Source organism: Neolamprologus multifasciatus, chromosome 11, assembly GCF_963576455.1.
Source record: "Neolamprologus multifasciatus chromosome 11, fNeoMul1.2, whole genome shotgun sequence".
Classification (NCBI taxonomy): Eukaryota; Metazoa; Chordata; class Actinopteri; order Cichliformes; family Cichlidae; genus Neolamprologus; species Neolamprologus multifasciatus.
In genome coordinates this window covers 21,972,802-21,995,025 of record NC_140449.1, presented here as the reverse complement: position 1 = coordinate 21,995,025, position 22,224 = coordinate 21,972,802, and the positions used below count along the sequence as shown (strand labels likewise).

Genomic DNA, 22,224 nt, shown 5'->3' with positions numbered 1-22,224 from the left:
GACCAGGTTAGATGAAATTTGTCCTACCAATAAGAAAATAACTGAACGAATGGAACCTCTGATTTTTTACATTTTAAAATAGAGATAAAACTTGAATGTGTTCGATGCAAAAAGATGTGCTATTGCATCCATGTCACATTGGAGGTGGGAATATTGCTCACAGTCAAACAGTCATCTGATAATCTTGATAACGCGAGTTATCACTGACTGCATTCAGTGAAGTGTCAGCTAGTGTAGGTGCACCTCAAAACGTTCACAGTATATATATCGTTCAGTCTTATTTGCCAAAAGGAAACAGCCACAGCAGGCAGTTTCCTCAGCACAGTCGTGGTACTTAAACACTGGTTACAGTGGATTTTATTCTCCGTTATAGCAACATGACTTCAACATTAAGTGAATAGTTACGCCAACAAAATATGGTACCTGGAGATTGTGCATGCACAAGTGTGGCACACGTGTCTGAAAAAAAATATAATGAGGAATTGTGCTTCTTATAATCCATCACCTACAAACTCTGCCAAGGTACAATAGAGTAGCAACATAAAATCACATCCTAAGAGAGCTTTTTCCAATGCACTGCACTTTTTTTTTTAACTCTCCTCAGCTCCTCAGAATAAATCCTGACTGGCCACTTTCATAAAAGTAATAAAGTTTATAGCTAAACAACCTTTCCTCCGTATCATGTACTTACAACTCCTGCTTCCAACTCCTGCCTCCTGCACAATTGTCTCATAAGCTTATTTGAATATTATGCAGCCATCTAGTGCCAATTACAGATATTGCACCAATCATCCTCTTGATCCACTTCCATGAGGGTGAATTATGCGCAGTTTGCATGTGGAAATAAAAAATGGGATTTCATCCGTGAAGACGGATAACTTGCAAACCAATTTTACTTAAAAGCTCTTCACTTAAATTTGGCACAGCTGTTGAATCATTCCCACTTCCAACACTAGCCACATCCAGCCTCCTCTTTATTAAAACACTAACACAATCAGATATTGATAGAATAAAAAAGAGGGCATGGGGAGAAAAGTCTGAATAAGAAAAGAAAAGACAGACATGAAAGAAAATCTGCTACATGTCTTTTTTGTTCTTATTGTTATTTCTCTTTTTGATCTCCAGTTTGTTATTCAAATATGTCGATACTCAACTGTGTTCAAGCATTACAAGCTCCAACAGGGAAGAGGAGAAGTTGTTCCTTTTCTCATTGATTGGTTAAAAGGGTTTCTAGTAAAACATGACATCACGTAGATGGTCCTGGGGTAGAGCTAGATGGGTCTGATGGTGTCATGAGGTCAAAGGGCAAATAAGTAGCACTGTCCTCACTGCCCAGTGAAAGGTGATCAGGCAGACAGTGCATGAGAGAGGTGACTGCATTGCTTTTCATATCATCTGATTTACAAAAGGGAAGAGGAAGGAGTGGTCTCTCCAACACATGACAAGCAGTCCTCCAGTCCAGTTCAAAAGCCAAAAGCCAGACAGGAGAGGAAGCCAGACACGACAACTATTCTGGCATCTTTTTGGAGAAGGTGGGTCTTTCCTCATCCCACCGAGGTGTGTTCTCAAAGCCAGAGGGAGGGAGACGTTTTGAGCATTTTATCTGTGTATGTGTGTGTTCGTGCGTGTGTGTTTGTGTGTGTACAAACATGACATCATTACTCACAGGTTGGAGACTACTGTTATCCACAGTTGTGACTCGGGGAGGGGAGGAGAACCGAAGATGACATCACAAAGCTCATTTCTGAGCAGAGAAGAAGTTCTGGGGCTGCTGTCCCCGGAGATGCAGCCTCGCCTTCACTCTCATCATCATCGTGGGAACCATCCAGGCGCACATAGCTCACCCTGGTATGGCGTCTCACTGTCGCCCTCACTAGAACGCGTACGATGGAGCGGGTGGCAGCAGTGTTGCTCTCACACTGGCTCGTGTTAACAATAGAGCTACTGTCCGTATCATCTCCAGCAGTGGTAGTTGCTAATTGATTACCTGTGGTCACCTGGGCAGCCATATCTCCGACGTCATCCCTGGCTCCAGCTGCCATGGCACCACGGTTCTCAACAGCAGTGGTGCTCGCTCTCACGTCTCCCTCTCTCCTCTCCCCCTGTCATACCTCGCTCTCCAGGCTAGAGAAGTGGGCCGACCCTCGACGTGAGCACAGGCTCTTGGCTTTGAGTGGCAGGTGGGGAGAGTAGAACCTCCGTGGCTGTGGCACAGAGCGCAGTCTCTGATATTGGAGTTTGGCACTGGCTGAAGCCGGAGCCTTGGGCCTGGCCTTCCATCCCTACCCCTGCTGGTGGCGAGACAGAGGATGAGGAGGGTGGAGGTGGGATGGGCATCGGGAGGGACGTGGGAGACATGGACGGCTGCTGTGGTGGTGACGGTGAGGGCTGAGGCGGATGGTCTGTGGGCTGTGTGCTAAGGCTGAGGTTAGATTGGCTGCCTGATTTGGCCTGACTGGAATCGGGTTTGGGGGGCAGCGGCTTAGGACGAGAGACACCGCTGAAGCTGTGGCAGTGGGGGAGAAGCTCTTCCTGGCTATGGGAAAGTGCTGTGGATCCTCTCTTGGAATGGGAGGTGTGTGAGCGGCTGTGGGGATGTGGATAAGGATGGGGTTGGGGGTAAAGGCTACAGGAACACATGGTCGCCCGTGGCGCTTCTTCCTCCCTTTCCCTAGATCGTCCCTTGTTCTTCCCTCCTCCACTTTTCCACTTTTTCTCACCCTTCACAGGAATTTTGTCCATAGACCAGTATCGTCGAGGTGGAGGGAAGGCTGCTGGAGGTGGTGGCCACTGCGAACCCAAACCCCCACTCCCTCCCCCAGAACCCCAACCAACACCTGGTCCCGATCCCCAGAAATCAGCTCCAATCCAGCCTTCTGCTCTAGTTCCTAGTAATGAATCATCTCGACTGTTGACACTGCCCCCTTTCTCTCTGGAGGGGTAGGTACCAAAGAACCAGCCTCCTCCTCCTATGCCCCCTATCCCAGTGACGCTTCCCCCTGAACCTCCCTCCCAGTATCTTTCAAAACGGCCAAACTCCCCCGACGAGCCCTCATCTGAGTAACTGTCCTCTGCCCTGGCCCTGTCCCTCTCTGACTCAGAGACGGCCCCCCTACCTGCCCTCCTTCCCCTGCCCTCCACCCGTTCCCTCACTCTATCCCTCTCCTCCTCTTCCTCCTCCTCCTCATCATCGTCATCGTCGTCTTCAGAGTCCCACTCATGGAAGGATAGCCCTTCTCTTGTGTGTGCTTTCTCTTTTTCATAACGCATTAACAAAGGACGCCGTTCTCCAAGCCTGCCGCTATCATCTCTATCCATACCCCCACTTCTTTCGCCGCTTAGAGGATGGAAGAAGCGGATGGAGGGATATTGGAGGAGCATTAGAGTCACCTCCTCTTCCATTTACCCAAAATTTGACGGACGCAGGGAGCTTGTTCAGGTTAGGATAGCGCTTACTGGGTGTACGATGCCTTGAATGAGAGTGTGAGGATTTAGGGCGCCTATCCCTGCTTCTTCCACTGTCCTCCTCTTCCCTGTCATTGCCCTCATCTCCTCCTTCTCTTCTACATCTCTCCCTATCTCCTTCCCATGAATCGTGCCCCTTTTCCCCAAATGAGCTCCGATACTGCGCAGAAAATGAAGAGTAGTCTTGTATTCCTCCTTCCCTCTCTCCCTCTGCCTCTCCTTCCCTGTCTGCGTCTATATCACCCTCCTCTGTCTCAGACCGCTTTCCCCCTGTTGATTTCTTCCTTTTCTTTGTTTTAAGGGCCTTCTTCTTCCTCTTTTTTACTTTTCTACGCTTCCTTTCTCTCTCTCGCTCTCTTTCCCTTTCTTCTCGCTTTTTCCTCTTTTTGTTCTTTTTCTTTTTCTTCTTCTCCTTTTCCTTCTCTTTTCTTCTCTTCTTTTCCCTTTTTTGCCGCTCAGCATCTCCACCTGCTCCACTCCTCTCTCTCTCACTCCAGCTTGCCCACCACTCTTGGAGCTGAGACAGTTGGCTCCCACCTCTTTCTCTCCCTCGTTCCCTTTCTCTGTCACCCCAGGACGTGCGTGGTTTCCTGGGGGGTATGGGTGGTGGCAGGCGGCCGTGACTGAGAGAACGAGGCCGGATGATTGAGCGCTCCCTCTCTCTTCCCCTCCCAAGGAGGAGGCTTGACTCTTCTGTCAGCTCCTCATCGTCATCATCATCCTCTCCATCTATTCCTCCAGTTCTGTCCCGTGTGCTCCTGGAGGAGCTGTAAGAGTAAGTAGGAGAGGTGGAGCGAGAAGATGAGGCAGATGACGACGTGGATGTGGATGATGTGGTTGACGAAGAGGACGAGGATGTATAGTGCAAGGATGCAGAGGGAGAAGGAGGGGTATAGGAGGGGCTGAGGGGTACCGGTACAGGAAGTGAGAGTGGGGGAGAGAGGGGGCGTGCCCTCCTCCCTACTCCCTCCCTCACACCATCTCGTGCTCCTCCCCTCCGCCCTAGGGGCAGAATGTTCTCATATAGTGGCCCCCCGGACTCTTTGGGCTTCTTGGGCCTTCGTTTCCTCAAGAAGGATGAGGGGAGAGGGGGGGAGGGGTGTGGCAGCGGGGGTGTAGGAGGTAGAGGTGCCTGACTCTTAGGAGGCAGTCTGGGAGTGCCCAGAGGTTTAACAGCCCCTTTCCCCTGACCCCCGCTGCCACCTCCTACCACCTTCTTCCCCACCCCATGGTCGATGCCCTTCTCTGAGTAGAAGGCCACACTGGCTGGAGGGGGCTGAGGGTGGCCCCTGGGCATAGTCTTGGGGGTCTGGGACCCTGCCTGCTGCTCCATGCAGGGCCCCAGTCCCTCAGGGTCAATGGGACCATAGTAACGCTTATAACCATCAAGTCCCCCAGCCCCTCCAGCAGTGGAAGCCCAGTTTGGTGGGACTTTCTGAGCAAAGGGTCCCATGTCACTGATACCCCCCCTTACAGCCATTGGGTTGGTGGCTGTAGCAGATTTGGGCAGCCTCCAACGATCCACCACAGCCAGTCTGCGGTCTGGTCGTGGCAGGAAGGTGGAGCAAGGTAGGGGTGCACCAGCTATCGGTGTGTTAGCTGGACCCAGTGCTGTCCCAGAATGCACCACGGTGGGAGGAGAGCCCGGTAGAGGTGTTTTGTACACGGGCTGCGGTTGCTGCGGTTGCGGTTGTTGCTGCTGTTGCGCCATTGCAATTGCTGGGTTGGTCAAAGACGTTGAGACAACATGTGACTGTGACGGAACTGTAACCATTGCTGTGTGGTGATGCGTTGGCAGACTTTTAGCTCCACTTGTTGCCGTTTCATCCTCAAAGCTACAGCAGCTGTACATGCCCTAAGACAAAGAGAGAACAAATACAAAACTAGTCACTTAAAAGGCTAAAGAATCAAATGTATTCTCCCAAATAAAAATCAGGACATAATTAATTAAATCTTGCTTTGAAGAGGGAATAAATGTAAGTATATTAGGGATGTAACTGTTTTTTTAAATTTACGTTTTGTTTCATACCTCCTCACCTGAAGCATCTTTAAACATTTAAGCTGTCACTAGATTAGCAATGCTTTAATCAGGTATTAAACGCCACACCTCCACATGGCTAATTAGCATTCCATTCAACACCCAGATAAGCTATTTCTCAATTCTTATTATACCAACATGCTTGCCACAACACCGCAAAAATATGTTAAACTGTTAACTGTGAATTTCACCAGAAAGCTTGGCTAACATTCCAATAGCTACCATCTGGTAGCTTAGCAGCTTATTGATCAAGTGAGCGTTCCATTTCTCCACCATGGCTGTCACAAAAGCCTCCTGAGGGTAGCCTGTCCCATAACCCACTTCAGCGTTTACATCCACGCTCTGCATTCCACTTTTACATTGCTTCTTTTCAGTGTCTTATTATGTCGCTATAATAGCAATAAAGCTCCCCTCCAATGTCACTTGACTTGCTGTTAATCTTATAATGCCCAACACCACTGGATAACAGCATGGACAGATCCAGGCAGAATGGAAATGACTACATTTGACTACTTTACTAAAGGTTTATTGTAATTGTACTTAACTATTTCTATGTTGTGCTATTTTCTGCTTTTACTCCACTATATTTTGGATAAAAATATTATACTTTGTAGTTCATATCATTTATTTTAAACCTTTAGTTTCTTATTATTTTTCAAATCATTGCAATTTTACATCAGCCATATTAAGTAAGTTCAATCATATATATAAGCAATTAAATCATCAGCAGTTGGAAAATCAGTGAGATGTATACACACATAAATGATCAATAAATGTGATCCAGTAATACATATATAGATACATATGTAGTAATCTGAAAAGTGCCATTCTACATAATGAGCTTTACTACTTTCGGTACTTTCGATATATTTTGATTATAAAACTTGAGCACTATTAAGATACTTAAGTAGGATTATAACTTTTATTAATACAAGTCTAAATACTCTTTCCCACATTTTGCAAAACAATTATCTAACACAAAATTATATTTTAAAACTTGTGCATCATCACTTTTCACTTAGCAAATCTGTAATAGCACACAGGGGTGCAGTCTGAAAATCATGCCCAATGTTTTCTGTGCCAATTTGCTAAACTGATTTTATTTCTGATTAAATATTCTAATTTGCTTTTGCTGCTTTACTCTAAAATCCTGAAAATGCTCCTGTGGGTGAGGACCTCAAGAAAGATGGCAGTTTACATTGCAAACTGTTTGACTAAACCCCCTAAAAGTGACTGCTACAAAGTTACAAAAGGCACAGTATTTTACTGTATATGTAGCTTACATTAAAGATAATGAAGGAGCGAGGAAGAGCAGAACAGAATAAGAATGGAGGGCGTAAGAATAAAACAGCTATCCATAAACTTACGGTGTTTTAAAGAAATGCAAATTTGCCGTTTTCAGTTTTACATTCATTACTATTTATAAGAACAGCTGTGCGCTGCACAGTTAATAAAATGCATTCATAAATGCATAAACTGAGACCACAGTAGTGGGAAATGGATAATTTGTCAGTGAAGCTACAATAATTACATACATGGAGTGGGTTGTTTCTGTCAAGGTCACTGTCAGAGGAAGAGGATATCCAGTATGTGAGCAGAATTGAATTTCAATTAATCTCCCGAATTGACAGAGGGGAATTGAAATGACCCCAAAGCTCACAATTTCTAACACTCACGCTTAGTAACAGGAAAGGTCACACACAGGATCATGCTTACACATGTGTGTTCAGATGGTGACAAGCACAGCCTTCTGTCTACCATCATGTTGCCAGATTTAGCACAAAAAGAGGTTTTCAGGGTGAAAATGGCCGTCAACACATGGACATAAAACACATTGACAGCCAGAATGTCTTCAAAACAGTAAGAAATTTAACATGTTTGCACATTAAGAAAAAACCCCACACACGAAGGGGAAAACACTTACCCTGCTGATTGCCAAGAGAAAGTCCAATTTTCCAGAACTAGTGGCCATGCAGTGGCGCAGCTTCCAGTACACTAAGTGTTCCCAAGCAAACACCAGCAGGCTGAGGCCCATAGCCACCAGCAGCATGTAGAAGACCCCAGCCATGTTGTCAATGTCCAGTTTACTGCTCATCACCTCAATTTTGTCATTATGGCAGATACCTGACAGCCAGAGGCGCTCCAGCATCTCAATCTCATCTGTAAGGGAAGGATGAGGATAAAGGATAGAAGAGAAGGGGGGTAACGGGTGAAAGTAGAGGGAATGAAGGGAAAGAGACAATAGGATTTTAGTTAGTTTAAGGAGTTAGACAGACCGACAGACAGATAGATAAGCACTGAAGTACAGGTCTGTAGGCTTGTTTTTTGCCCATTATCCAAGGTGACTCTTCAAGGTCAGAGGTCAGCAATACAAAGAACAGAGTCCAAAACAACAAAGAGAAAGGGGACTGAGACAGAGAGGGGGAGGGAGAGGGAGAGAGGGTCCAAAACAATGAAGAAGCACTGAGAAGCAAAATGGCATCGACAACCTAATCTCAACATTGTAACCCAGAGTAAATGAGGAGAAGAGAAGAGAGACCAGGAGCCACAGTGAGATGGCTGGATAGGTTGAGCGAGCATGGAAAAGTGTGAGAGAGGTAATGAGGGAGCCTTAGAAAGAGAGAGAAGGTACGGCATTCTCTCTCCGTCCACGAACGTGTCAGGGAGAATGAGACAGACAGAGTTAGAGAGGGCTGCAAGAAGGAAAACAGAGATGGAGGACTGTGTGAGATTGTGTCATCATGACAAACAGTGGAACGCTCCTCAGCTTGAAGAGGATGAGAGGAGAGAAAAAGAGGAAAAATGTGAAGAGAGAGATTTGATAGAAAGTGGCAGAGACGGGGAGAGAAGATCATAATCAGTTAATTGTGCTGGAGGGATGGTCAGGATCCTCACCCAGGTGGTAAGCTCAGGGGGTTTTAAGATCCCCATCTAATAACCTACCGAGAACCAACTTTTTACCCATAACTATATCTTTTCTTAACAAATCTGAGTTTCCAGGCTAAATGTGTGACTGTCTGCAGGGGTTACTGATGTAACCATAGTGCTGATCATTTACAAGATGCGGTGCATGATTCATGTTAGAGTTATATCATGACTAACAGAAGTCATAATGAGAGCTTTCTGTCACACTAATAACAACGGCCCGATGAGCAGTGCTGCGATAACCAGGTATGAAGTTGCCTTCACTGCACACTGCACTCTGAACTATTTCAAATGAAAAGCAAGAGCAGAGTTTAAAAGCTGACAAGTCACACATCTAGTCATAACACTGCACTTCTCTTCGAAAACTCAACCTTTTGCCTTTTCATTTGCGCCATCATTAGCCCTGCTCGCGTAGCTTAGATGAAGCTGATGCAGTCATCTGTGTGAACTGGTTAATGTGTCTCCTGTAGAACATCATCAGCCAACAGGCCGTAGCCTCCAGCTACATCAACAGATGGACACACTGCTACTGCAGCCCGCTGGCAGTTTAAGGTAACAACTCACTGTCTTATCTTATGCTCACACTTTTTTAGACACAATGTCTGTTTTTAACTCTATAATGTAGTCCCCACTGTGGAGAATTGGAATTCTCACATTGGAATTATTGACCTTCAGTGGCAGTTGTGTGTCCAAACAGGAGCCCGATTTGGAAACATCAAATATCTAGCTTGAGGGTGCAGATAAACAGGTAGTTCCACAAGTGTCCTGTACTTCACAAGTCTCAGCTGAATGCTTTCTCCGATCTCTCGCTCTCATTTCCTGGCTCTGCTGCCATTTGACTCCGAGTGATTCATCTTGTGCTTCTTCGTCTCCCTCATGAATTGGACTCTTTTTTCAATGTGCATGTTTCTTCTCTCCCTTAGACCTTTATGATGGCGGTTGTCTCTGCCTCTAAGTCACAGCCAGCTCAGGTCTGCCAAATCTGACAGGTGTGTCAAATCCACACTCTACCTATGTCGTTTCTGGCAGGTCAGGTCAGGTAGAGCTGACGACACTGCAAACACGGAGCTGGCAGCGCACCACAAAGACATTATTTAATAAGAGAAAACTGTATTTGTGTGTGTGTGTCTAAGTGTGTGGGCGAGTGTGCATATGTAAATGTGCAAGTGTACATTTGCATTTTGCACTGTGCCAGATGGGGCATGATGCCAGACATGTCCAGAGACACTGAGCTCCACAGCTGTTGAGCAGCAAACCATGACCCGTACAATCCCATGCTTTTATCGCAACATGACAAACCTCTCTGCATTCATTGCAAGATTTCTGGGGGGAAAAAAATTAAAAATCTGCCAGCCAAGAGCTAAAAACCCAGCTTCTCACATTTTTAATATCTACTCACTGAATAATATATTATTAGAATCAAAATCATGATACTATGCAAAATACAGGAGTGGATCTGATAAGAAGGGGAAAGGGAAATCTTGTTACTCAGCAGTTTTGATTTATCACGAAAAAACGTTGTAGTGAGATCAATGGACCAGCACTTAAAGCTGTGGTATGAATCACAAGAGGTGGCAACAAGGAGAACAATGCGCTCACATTGGAGAAAGCAGTGGAAAGTATCTCGGGTGCTCTGCTATCCTCTAATTCAGTTGTAAAAAAAAATGATAGCACTCAAACACAGCATGGTACAATAATGATGTAACACTGTGACACGACTTAGCCCCGCTGAAGGTGCGACGCTGAGTCCTTGAGCCGCAGGGCGATTGTTGAGATGCAGCCTTTGAGGGCACGCTGAATGCGAGCCCCCCACCCCACCCCACCCCCTGCTGCTCTCCGCATCCAAACAAACTAATCCTCTTCCTTAGTAATCCACTCCAATAATGCCTTCCTACAACTACAATTCTCAGCATTCAACACCACCCTGTAACTAGATCCATCCAGCGTGCACAGCTGTTAAGGGTTTGTGCTACAATGAACATAAGCAAGGACAAGGAAATCTATCAAGAATTAAAAGAAATGACAAACACTGCATGTCAAGGCTGTCTGGGCTCCCTATTTTTCTAGCTAACACACACACACTCGCATCCTTTTCCAGGTCCAGCTATTCAGCTCCAGACGCCAGTCTTATTTAATAGATCTTGGCACCAAATTGGCATTATCAGTGTGTAAGCAGCTAAAGCGTCTGCATGCCAGAAACAGCTAAAGGGCTTTGTCCGCCACGCCATAAGCAAAGCTGATTTAAAACACGAGAAAAAGCCAAACAAGCGGCATCCGACTGAGACAATAAACGTGTGTGGCGGACTGTGTAAAATGACAATCAAGCATTAGTGTACCGACGACTAAAAACAGATTCTCATGTGCTAATCACGAGTGTGTAAAGTAGACAAAGCGCAATAATAACATCTCTATTTAATGATAGTTGTTTTTTATACCTTGATTTACTTTCCTATTCAGAGCATTTTCAGGTGTTTCTTTTCACTTTTTTGCCACACTTCCTCACTTTGTATGTCAGTTTCAGCTAATCTGCAATAGGTATAAATCTGTCACCACCACACAAGTTGTGACTTTCTTTTTTTTTTTTTACAACAGTGACTCACACAAGTAAATCTTTTTTTTTTTTCTGGTATCTTTTCAAACAGGGGGAAAAGCAAAGCCAGAGAAATTCAGACAGGTTTGTACGAGAGTAGCGAGACAGTGGGGGAGGCAGACATTTATCAACACAATCAAGTCATTTTTGCTAAGAAACAAACAAACAAAACAATTTTCTTCTTGCTCTGTTGTTTCTCCTCCTCTCCTCTGGCCAATAAAGAGATGTGCAAACCTCTTTAAAAGCGCCATCGGCCCTCTCCTACACACTCTTATTCCCTGTGTCACAATCAAAACACCTTAGAGCCTTCAGCCTCTCCACACACCTTACACTCCCCCCGTCCACCACTCCACATCCTCTCATTCATCTACCCCCTGGGTCCTCCATCCACCCCACACTCTTGTGCTACTCTGTGGCTCGTTTCTCTATCCTTTTCATTTTTACTGTAACCTTCTCTTTGCTCCTGCATTGTCCTAATTATTTTCATCTGAACCCCTCCCCTCCTCACAGTCCTCACCATCTCCCACCAGCTGCAGCAGGGCCAGGTCAAGAGGACGTTTCCAGCGTGAGTTTTTGTGCAGGGCGATACCGTAGCCTGTGGTGGCAAAAACCTTCCCCGAGCCTATGGTCATCACCTTGAAAGAGAGGACAACGAGCAGAACTTGAGAAAACCACCGAGGTGGATGCATGCCGCATGCACATACGTGTGAGTAAAAAGTCCTCACCTTACAACCTTCGTCCTTCCGAGCCATATAGTTCAGTACTGCAGCGTCATAAATAAAGGCATCCAGTTTCCTGTAAAGGGATGAAGGGAGAATTCATTCATCATTTAATGGGAGACAGAGCAAAGGGATGGAGAGACTGACTGAGGCAAGAGAGGGGATATAAAGGTATAGCGCCGCAATGTACCTGGGAAGAGAGTTAGGGTGCAAAAATATATAGCAGACAGGCGCACAGAATGATAGAGAGGGCATAAAAAGTTAAATCATGACAAGAAAAGGGAAGAAGAGTGGAATAGTAAAGCAGGTTCAGCGGAAAGAGTGAAAACACAAGGAGAATAAAATAAGGAAGAGATCAGGAAAAGATGTGTGGGTAAGAGGGAGCGGGATGGTGGTGGAGGCGGCGGAGGGGACGAGGAGGATGGGGATTTATACGGTGCGGAGAGCGTTGTGACAGGGAGTGAGAGAGAGGGGGGAGAGATTTACACACTTCAGGGGGGAAAAGACATGGGATAGAGCTAGAGAGTGATGAGGATTATAAAGTTTAAATACAGACACACTGAGAAAGCACACTGGGAGGGGAAAGAATGGACCAAAAAAAAGGAGGAGAAAGAAAAGACATGGCGACATAGGAGGGCAGATGAAGAGGAGAAGGGAAAGATAAGTACCGAGGAGCAGAAGAGAAAGCTGCTGGAGAAAAGCAGGTGTTCCTCATTCTTTTGCATGTTAACACTGAGTTATAATTGCGGTGTCAAGGCAAGATTCAGTGGGGGCTGATGGGGGAGGGGGGGTGACAGAAGCTTAGGATAAAGTAAACTGGGATTATCCAACACATGACGGGTGATAGAGATTCTACTAGAAACTGAAGAGGGAAATGCTGTTTGCACTGCGTGGGTGGGTGGAGATAGCGGCAAAGGTGGAGAGAGAAAGGGAAAGAGTAAAGGTGAGAGAATCTTTGCGGGAAAGCATGAAGTGTGACAAAAGATGTGAAACGTTAGCTGGAGTTGAAAAGAATGCCGCTGTGTGTGATGGCCTGCTGGTGTGAGACGGAGAACATTAAAAACCCGGAGCAAACAGTGACAGCGGGTCATATCTGCTGTCGTTCATTGCTGCAATTATTTCCATTCCGTCCGACGCAAACAAACGTGCCAGAGGCGTTTCAAACACACGGATTTGTTGAATGTCAGCTGTAGCTTCCCAGGTCAAGGAGGAACCTGCATTTATGCAAACGCAGGCCACTGACTCCAGCTCAAACTCCCATCAGCTGATAGCACAGCTGTTTGGCCTGCTGCACATCTCACTGGCAAATTTGGGACACGCTATCTGAGATGCTTCAGCCTGCACAGAAGTGCTGTTTTCTCTGCAAACCACTTTGCAAACCACCTCCTCCATTTCATGCCACTTGTGATATTCTGAATTATAAATATCATCCATGGCTACCGATGCCTGTTTTGTTCTGTAAAGGATCTCGCTGCTGGTCTCCTGCCTTCCATGCTTTCCATGATCTTGACGTAACATTAACTAAAAGATTTCACTAATTGGAGAAAAAAAGCTTGTTTTTTTTTTTTATCGTCTTGAGGAAACAAACTGATTTGGCCTTTTTTTCTGTTTTGGTGAGATTTAAAGATAAACAACAGCTGCTGAATATCCCATGTAGTAGAATATTTTCATGATATAATATATATCTAAGCTTAATCTAAGTGCAGTAAAAAAGATCGAAAAAATCAAGTTAAGTATACCGGGCAAGTATTTGCCCCCTTCATCTTTGCTTATTTTTTGCATATTTAGCACATTTAAATCTTTCAGAGCATCCAACTCATTTTAATTTTAGACAATATTTAACAGAATATCACATTAGACAAAGATAACCTGAATAAACACATAATGGAGGTTTTCAATTATTAATCGAAAAAAGCTATCCAAGTCTACCTGGCCCTGTGTGAAAAAGTAATTGCCTCCTAAACCTGATAACTGGTTGTGCCACCTTTGGCAGCAAGAACTGCAATCAAGAGTTTGCAGTAACTGGCAACGAGTCTTTCACTTCACTGTGGAGGAATGTTGGCCCACTCTTCTTTATAGAAGTGTTTTCATTCAGCCACACTGGAAGGATTTAAGGTTGTGCCAAAGCATCTCAATCTGATTTAAGTCTGGACTTTGACTGGGCCACAACAAAACCTTTTTCTGAGGTATTCAGAGGTTGATTTGCTAGTGTATTTCCCATTATTCTCCTGCTGCATAATCTAAGTGTGCTTGAGCTTCATTGCACGAAGGGAGCCTTATATTTTCCTTCAGGATTTTGTGGTTCCTTCAATGACAGCAAGTCGTCCTGAAGCAGCAAAGCAGCCTCAGACCATCACACTCCCACCACCATGCCTGAATGTTGGTGTGATGTTCTTTTTTATGAAATGCTGTGTTAGTTTTACACCAGATGTAACAGGATACAAGCCTTCCAGAAAGTTTAACTTTTTCTTCATCAGTCCACAGAATATTTTTCAAACAGTAGTTTTTCCTGGGATCTCTCACACGGATGCCATTTTTCACCATTGAAGCTTTACCACCATCCAGGTTTTCTCCATTTGTGGATAATGGCTCTCACTGTGGTTTACAGTGGTTAGAAATGGTGGTGCAATCCTTTACAGACTGATAGATGTCAGTGACTTTGTTTCCCAGCTGTTTCTTTAGATTGTGACACAGTGCTTTTTTGCTTTTTTGAATCGTGATCTTTCAGCCTACCTCATTTTGTCAGAGAGGCTCAACTTAAAGGATTTCTTGATTCAACAGGTCTGGCAGTAATCAGGCCTGGGTGTGGCTAGTGAAATCCAATCCAGCTTTCTAAATATGTGGTTAGTCACAGTTATTTTATAATTTAACAAGGGGGGAAATTACTTTTTCACATAAGCTCAGGCAGGTTTGAATCGCTTTTTTCTCCATAATAAATTAAATCTTTATTCAAAAACTGAATTTTGCATCGACTCGGGTTGTCTTTGCCCAATATTAAACTTTGTCTGATGATCTCAAATATGTAGTGTGACAAATATACAAAAAGAAAAAAAAGCGGGCAAAACCTTTTTCAGAGCACTGTATACTTACTTTGATATGTAATAATATATATTGATTTATCTGTTGTCCCCTTAAAGTCTTAGGCAAATAATTTTATGTTAAATTTGAGGACATTTTACAAAAATGAGCACATGTGCAAACCAGGTGGCATGTTGGCCCAGTGGATGTCACTTCACAAAACGAAGGCTCTGGGTTCCAGTCTGCTTGTTGAGTGGGGTATCTGCACATGTGCGGGTTTTCTTAAGGTACTCTGGTTTCCTTTTACAGCCCAAAGACAAGTATGTGAGTGATTCTTAATTGGCTGCAGGTGTGGATGTGTCATTCCACGTTAACCCTGTGATGGACAGGCTGCGCCCCTCCTTTTACCCTGTCCCTGCTACTCTATTTAGATAGGCAGTTACGGATGGATGAAGGAGTGAGAGAGAGGAGTAAGTAAGGAGAGGAGTGGAGTAAGACAAAGGTAAAGGTTCATGGCAGACAGACCCGGTTTTGAGGTTCAGTATGGCATCCTCCACTCCTTTCTGGTTGTATTTTCCCATGTACTGGTGCATGTCTGGGTAGTTGGAGCGGATGTTTTTTTCTGTGCTACCGTTGGGCACCGTGCCAAACTTCAGAGGTGGGTACTGCTCCTCGGGATGCTGAAACTAGCAGAGCAAAGGGAGACGAGGGAGGGAGACGGAAGGGGCATGAGACACACCAGGCTGTGCACCAATCTGTCTGACCTATTTCTGTCCACTCTCCAGACTAACTTACAACACTCCATGCGCAGTCAAATCTTTGAAAAGAGAGCAGTCTGTGGACTTAAATTAGTATTTAGGACTGTCTTTTAAGTATTCGAGAACTGTGGTAATTGAGTTCTGTTAAATGAGATTTTATTCATTTCTAAATTCCTGCGCTTTAATCAATTTAACATTCAAATGCATGGGATTTAGCTCACTCTAAGACTTTAATTCTCCTTCTGCTTTTTCTGCTTAATCAGTATTCAAGCCATGAAGTACCTTCTTGTCCGAGAGGCCTGACACTGTGTCAATGTACTCCTCCTGGATCATGAAGGCAGCCAGGTTAGCAGTGTAGGAGGCCAGAAAAATGACAGCAAAGAAGGCCCAAATCAGCACCATGATCTTGCTTGTGGTTCCTCTTGGGTTCTCCACTGGCACAGAGTTGTTAAAGACAATGGCCCACAAAAGCCAGACAGACTTTCCTATAGTGAAAGTAGACCCTCCAGCCTCTGTCCAGAAAGATAAGGAAGAAAAGAAGGAATTAAAAAGAAGACCTTTCAGTTTAAAAAGAGCAGTTGTAACACTATATTTACTTCTAGGAAGTAATCCAGCCGGTACTCAGCACAAGTGTATTCACAGGCATCTGTAAATGACGCGGCTGACTCAAATTACACGCGTCTGAATGAAAAACAGCCTCAGAGCATATGAAAAAGGAAACCTTGCAGATTTTCTTTTGACAACAAACCTCATAAGGTGGCGCCTATACGTTACGTAGATGGCAGATATCAATTCATCTGCTACACGATCAAACAAAACACCTGGTGCAAAAACACTATTCAAAAGGACTCAAACACTCCTGCCTTTACACAGCGGGAATAAAGGAGGCAGGAAGAAGAGAGGCGAGAGTGAGTAAGAGGGATATATGGGAGGATGACAGAGGAGTAAATTTATGTAGAACACAGCAATCATGCAGTAAAAGAGGCGAGCCAGGCTGGGTATTGGACCAAGGCATCAGGCATACTGAATATCACAGGGGTACAAACTATGCTGCTGAATAATAAATGGCTTCTTCGGTATTGAGAATACTTGGAAGGAGTTCAGTATACTGTAGGTATAATTTCCTCTTTGCTACACTCACAGCTAAAGATTCATGGCAGCTGATTCAAAATACACATCGATTTTTCCCCATCTAATGTAACAGCTAACTAACGAGACAGCGAAAAACAAAAAAACAATCAGATGCTTTCATAAGATCATTGTGACTAAGATTTTTTTTTTGAACCAGTTTTCCAGGAGTGTGTTTAATGTTTGTTCTTTTGATCCATTTGGCAACAGTGATGGACTTCACAGAGATGCATTAATCACACTGGAAAACACAGACAGCTTGGACTCATCACTCACTCTTGCCGGTCTGGAGACTGCGGTTGTAGCCTACGGGGCTGAAGAACTCAAAAATAAAGACGGTCACAGCCACGACGGTCAGGCACATGACAAACATCATCACCCACACCGCTGGACTGTAGGGCTCTGTGGAAAAAAACAAAAACATGCACTTTTTTGTACTCTTATTGCATTATTAAATTATCGTAACTGTCATTATCAGTATAAGAAACAAGAATGTTTCATAAATCTAGCCCATAATGGAGACTATATATGCAGAGAAATAAAAACCACTGGAGCAAATATATTCTCCAAAAGCCCATAAACACCCTCTCTTCTCTTTCTTCTTCTTTTTTTTTTTTTTTTTTACAATCATCTCAATGCAGTCTATAGGCCCATAACACTGTTCTCCCGCTGGAGCCTGGAGTCTGCTGACGGAGTGAAAGTAAAAGTTAAGAAGACGTGAACCTAAGAAAAACTAATGGCTAATCTTGATGTAAAGAACTAGCAACCAAAGGCTGGGGCGTTTTATGCAAACTCAGCGCTCCACAATTAGATTAGATTCTGTACATCAGCTACACGCCGCCCACAAACACAGCCTCTTACCTAAGAAAGCTGATGGCGATACAGTCCCATTGCTACGGGAGACCATGACACTGATCCCCGTCTCCACAAAGGGCACGGAGAAATCCACAACTTCTGACCTCTCCTCATTGATAGTCAGCGAGCCAATGGCCATATCCGCCCGCTTGTACACCACCTAAAGGGAGACAAAGAGCAGCGCTAAGAAATAAATCAGCTGTAATTATGAATAAATCATGTACCTGTTACAGCTAGACAAAGCCCATCCTTTTCAGTCCAGAAGGTTTTCAGGTAAGGTGCTGACAAGTCACACCTTGACCCTTTGTACATCATTAAATTTGCCTGCATGAGAAACTCGGTCTTGTACAAATACTGAACACGTGTCTCTTCAGCATCCCTTTAGCATACAAAATGAGCTAGGACGCTTCTCAACCCTGCCACCATCTAGCAAAAACCTGAAAACCGCTGTGTCCGCTGATTGTATGAGTGAAATGTTAATCTACATTAGACATGGCACATTCGCTCTTCAGAGCAAATCAGCAGAAAAATGAAGCGAAGTGGAAAGCAAAGCACCCTCCTCTCAACTTTGCCAAGTCTCTGGATTACCTGATCAAAGAATGGCAGGCTTTGGAACATCTGATCAAAAGACAGACATTAGTTTGAGAAAACAAAATTCGCTTGCCCTTTTGCATGTAAAAAATAGATTCGACAGACGGGCTCAAGTTATAAATGATAGAGCAGGAGAGCGCAGTGGAACTGTTTTGGAACCTGTGACAACTGGCGTTTGGCAAGTTCCCTCTGGGACAAAGATAGAAACAGCAGGGCGCTTCAATGAAACAGCAGCTCCCGTATCGATCTCGGCTGGTGTGTGAGGATGTGTGCATGCTTTTCTGTCTGTCTGTGCATGCCTTTTTTTTTTTTTCATTTTCTTGCCAGCATCTCTGTATCTTTACTTGATGGTGGATCATGAACTATATTACCATGAAAATATCAAGGACTACCAGCTAGGGGGTATCTGACAGAGTGTGTGTTTGTGTGTGCGCATTTGTGACTAAGGATGTGTCTCTGCAGATAACACACTGTCGGGATGCGTTTGTAGGAGAGTGAGCTCACTGCATGTGTTACACATTATGCTTGTCCTTCTAATTTGTTTAAGCGTGAGTTATTTTCTCTCCATTTGGTCCTAAAATGTGTGTGTGTGTGTGTGCATGCCTGCTGCAGTGTGTAATAAATGACAGCTGTCTGATTGCTAGCAGTGGTTAAGTGGCCATAACTCTCACAGCGATTGATGTGACACTTAGCGTTTAACTGGTCACCCAGGACGCGAGACCACACACTGAGGAATGCTACTACTTCACCGAAAATGCAACTCAAATATGCAGAGGCACAAACACACACACACCCTTTTCACACATGCACAAGTGATACGGGAGCGACATTGAGAACACATTGCTCACAAAGGCAGACAGGCAGAACCGGGAGCTTCCACGGGCTTACAGACACACACACTCACAAAGACTTGCCTCTCCAATCATGCCGTTCCAAACCCCATCAATTTTCTTCCCATGTTTCCCATTGGTCACTAAGTAAAGATCGTAGGTGAAGCCGACAATTTTGGCCAATCTCTTGAGGATGTCAATGCAGAAACCCTTGCAGCACTGCTTCATTGGAGCCACACCCTCATGGATGGCACTATGAAAGAGACACAGCACAGAGAGTAAAAGATAATAGCAAAAAATAATCATAGTAAAACTTTAAAGGCAAAAATCTTCAAGGAAATGAAAGGAAAGGAAAGGAAAGGAAAGGAAAGGAAAGGAAAGGAAGACAGTTGGATATGGTCACAAAAATGGAGTACTGTGGCCAAGCACTTGTTGACAGGTTTGATCGACCTGTGCAGGATAGGTGCTGTCATCCCTTCAGAAGCTGATGAACCATAAAGCTCCACTGTGGTCATATCTGATTCCAGACCCCTGAGTCATTCCACTGATCCTCTGGAGAGCAGTCTGTTATTGATTACGGCCAGGGAGTGAAGAGACCACAGTTTTGATAGGTGACTGATGTCACCTCAATTGGATGGCATCATGAGAGCTTAGGAACTCCATTCCAAACACTAGTAAATAAAGCGGTCTCTAGTACTCCTTTCAATTAGATTACCCTCCGTTATTTCTTTTCCCAAAGTACCTCCATCTTTGAAATGAAAGTGTCCAAAAATAGGGTATGGAAAAGATAATCACATCACATACATAATAAAATACATGAGTTATTTCTTTTACATTTCTCCCTCTTCCTTTCAAGGCTTTCAAACCTGGCATTAAGGGGTCGTCTGCAGGGAACTGAGTCACGGATGCAGGTTCCAGATGCAGGGTCTGCAAGCTCTACAATGACAAATGGCCTTTCTTCCAGTGTGACAACACGCAGGTGCTGGGCATCATCGGGTGGTTTAAGGAATGGCCCGTAGCGGGACCAGGCTGGGTAGCGTAACCTCAGCACGCCATTCTCCCACCAGCCTACCTAGGGGAACAGACAAGAGAAACATTAGAGGAAGTGCAGTACTCTAGTGCATAAGACCTTTAGTTATAATGATAAATAAGCACGTAATCTTTTCCATATAGAATTAAAAGCATTAGAAAAAACTTAGACAGGTCATATTCACATTGTCTCAAGACTTGTTGGAAAGTAAAAGCTAAATTGACTTGGATTAATGTTTCAAGTAATTCAAACAAGCGTTTTCCAAATGTGTAACAGAATCAGTTCGTGTAACCATTTTTGGAAACAAAATGTTCACTAATCTCAGAAGATAATTTGGCTCAAACCGCTGCTATCTTTAAGGTTTTTTTCAGGCCCATTTCTGGGGTTGTCTTTTTCACCGATCTGCAAGAAAGTTGGAAGCAAGGGCTGATTTTAATCTTGTATCTGGGCATCTGGTTGAAAGGCTGATAAAAATGTGTGACCTTGGCAGACAAGCAAGAGGTGTAAGATGGCAGTATTCCAGTTCATTCATGAGTTATCTCAAATTAAGTCTGGATTCTGATTGGCCAGGAGGGTTGAATTAACCTTAACAAGTAACAAAATATTTCAGAGAACTGTGTTAGACTCACTCTCTTTCCCATTTACTTTATAAATTTATGTGTGTCCATGTGCATATAATCTGCATTAGAAATTCAGAGTATTTCTGTTAGGCTGTGTTTTATGCACCTGTGGATGTTTCCCAGTAGCACTGTGAAGTTTTCAATGTCTGACTGAAGACTGCGGCTGTACCTTTCTCCGAAATTCACGGCCGAGTTTCATTCCTGTCAGATCATGAATTGTTATTAACTTCCAGTTATCGGTCTGCTTTGCTTCTTTCCTGGACTTTCCCGAGATATCTCTCTGATGTCTAGCTGGCTTGAGGAGGGGCATGGAAAGGACTTCTCATTCAGAAAATACTGTTCATGAAGTTTAAGACGAGATTTAATAATGGTCTGCGCTACAGCTGAGATTTTCTGTTTAAAAAGCTGCTGCTGGTATTAACTAAAGTGTTGATTAAAAAAATTGGGACTATTCATTGAGGCATAATTCACTGCAAATTATTATTATTATTCCCAGTAACTTGATCACAGAGGAAGAGTACCCAGTACGAGTTACGCACATTGAGGTGCACATATTGGTACACACACACAGCCACATTGTTTTTAACAGTGAGCAGAGCGGACTGCAGTGTTTTAGGACCAAATGGTCACATTTCCACACACAGACTAATTCACAGTAAAATAGTTTCTGCATGTCTATTCTCAGCAGTGGTTTTTAGAGCACTTTAATATTTAAAAAACAAACACAAACACAACAAAAAATCATAGTGAAATGTCGGTCAAAAATAAGTATTGGCTGAGGGGCTTAGAAATAATATGCCATTTAAAAAAATAATAATTTAAAAGAAAGAAATAATACGCTATCTGAAGTTTATAATATTTACCTGCAGACTCACACAGCCTGTAAAATAAATGCTCGCAATTATGCACGCGGCACAGTAGCAGTAACTTAGATGGCGTTCTTCTTCTGCAGGTCAACAGTTGAGCACATGTGATAGAGAGGTTTGTAAAAAAAAAAAGATTTTTTTTACAGCAAGAAGCTGAACTCTAGTTGTGTTTTAACAAGATGGTGCCTTTACATTCAGCAGTTTGTGAGAACTACTATTGAAAGAGACTAGTTCATTTTAAAAGTGTCTAAAGGCACAGGTGGTACTACAAATATTATTTTATGTGAACACTTACTATAGAGTTTTGATAAAAATGTTGAGAATCTACTGTTTTTTTTTCCAAGTATTAAAAACAGTCAACAATTCATTTTATATAAAAATGGCTGTAACTGCTAAAAAATTAATGCAAAATGTTTGTAAATCTGTCATGGCCCCTTCAGTCCTCCTGTTTCTCTCTGTGCTTGATTTTCTGTGTCTGTGTTCATGGACGGGACTCATTGCGGTTTGCCTCTGGCTGAACGCACCTGCTACCAGGAATGGAGCGTTAGTGAAGACAACGAGGAACAACCCGTGCAACTTGCGCGGGCCGACTCTCCCTCGCAGAACAGCTCTCAGCTGGCGAGTGCCTTTATTTTGGAGTGAAAGGACATTTCATTTATGCCTGTCCTGTGCGCCCAAAAGACCACGCTCGCAAGTAGTAGTAGGGATACTGGCGAGCGAGTAGCGAAATGGCTCAACCCTACCCAGGCTCATGTTTCCAGCAGAAATCAGCAGAAATCATCTTAAATCAT

General features: G+C 44.0%; 1 protein-coding gene across 1 annotated transcript in view; it reads right to left on the bottom strand.

Moving 5' to 3' along the window:
• Positions 1-354: 354 nt before the first annotated feature.
• Positions 355-22,224, bottom strand: part of grin2db (glutamate receptor, ionotropic, N-methyl D-aspartate 2D, b) — a 51,535-nt gene continuing 29,665 nt past the window's right edge. Inside the window, 12 exon segments of the mRNA XM_085178013.1 lie at positions 355-2,256; positions 2,258-3,327; positions 3,329-5,320; positions 7,428-7,663; positions 11,536-11,653; positions 11,744-11,813; positions 15,281-15,441; positions 15,796-16,025; positions 16,918-17,043; positions 17,503-17,656; positions 19,002-19,170; positions 19,784-19,989. Of these exon segments, the coding sequence (XP_085034139.1) occupies positions 2,106-2,256; positions 2,258-3,327; positions 3,329-5,320; positions 7,428-7,663; positions 11,536-11,653; positions 11,744-11,813; positions 15,281-15,441; positions 15,796-16,025; positions 16,918-17,043; positions 17,503-17,656; positions 19,002-19,170; positions 19,784-19,989 (4,683 nt within the window). The 3' untranslated portion in view covers positions 355-2,105.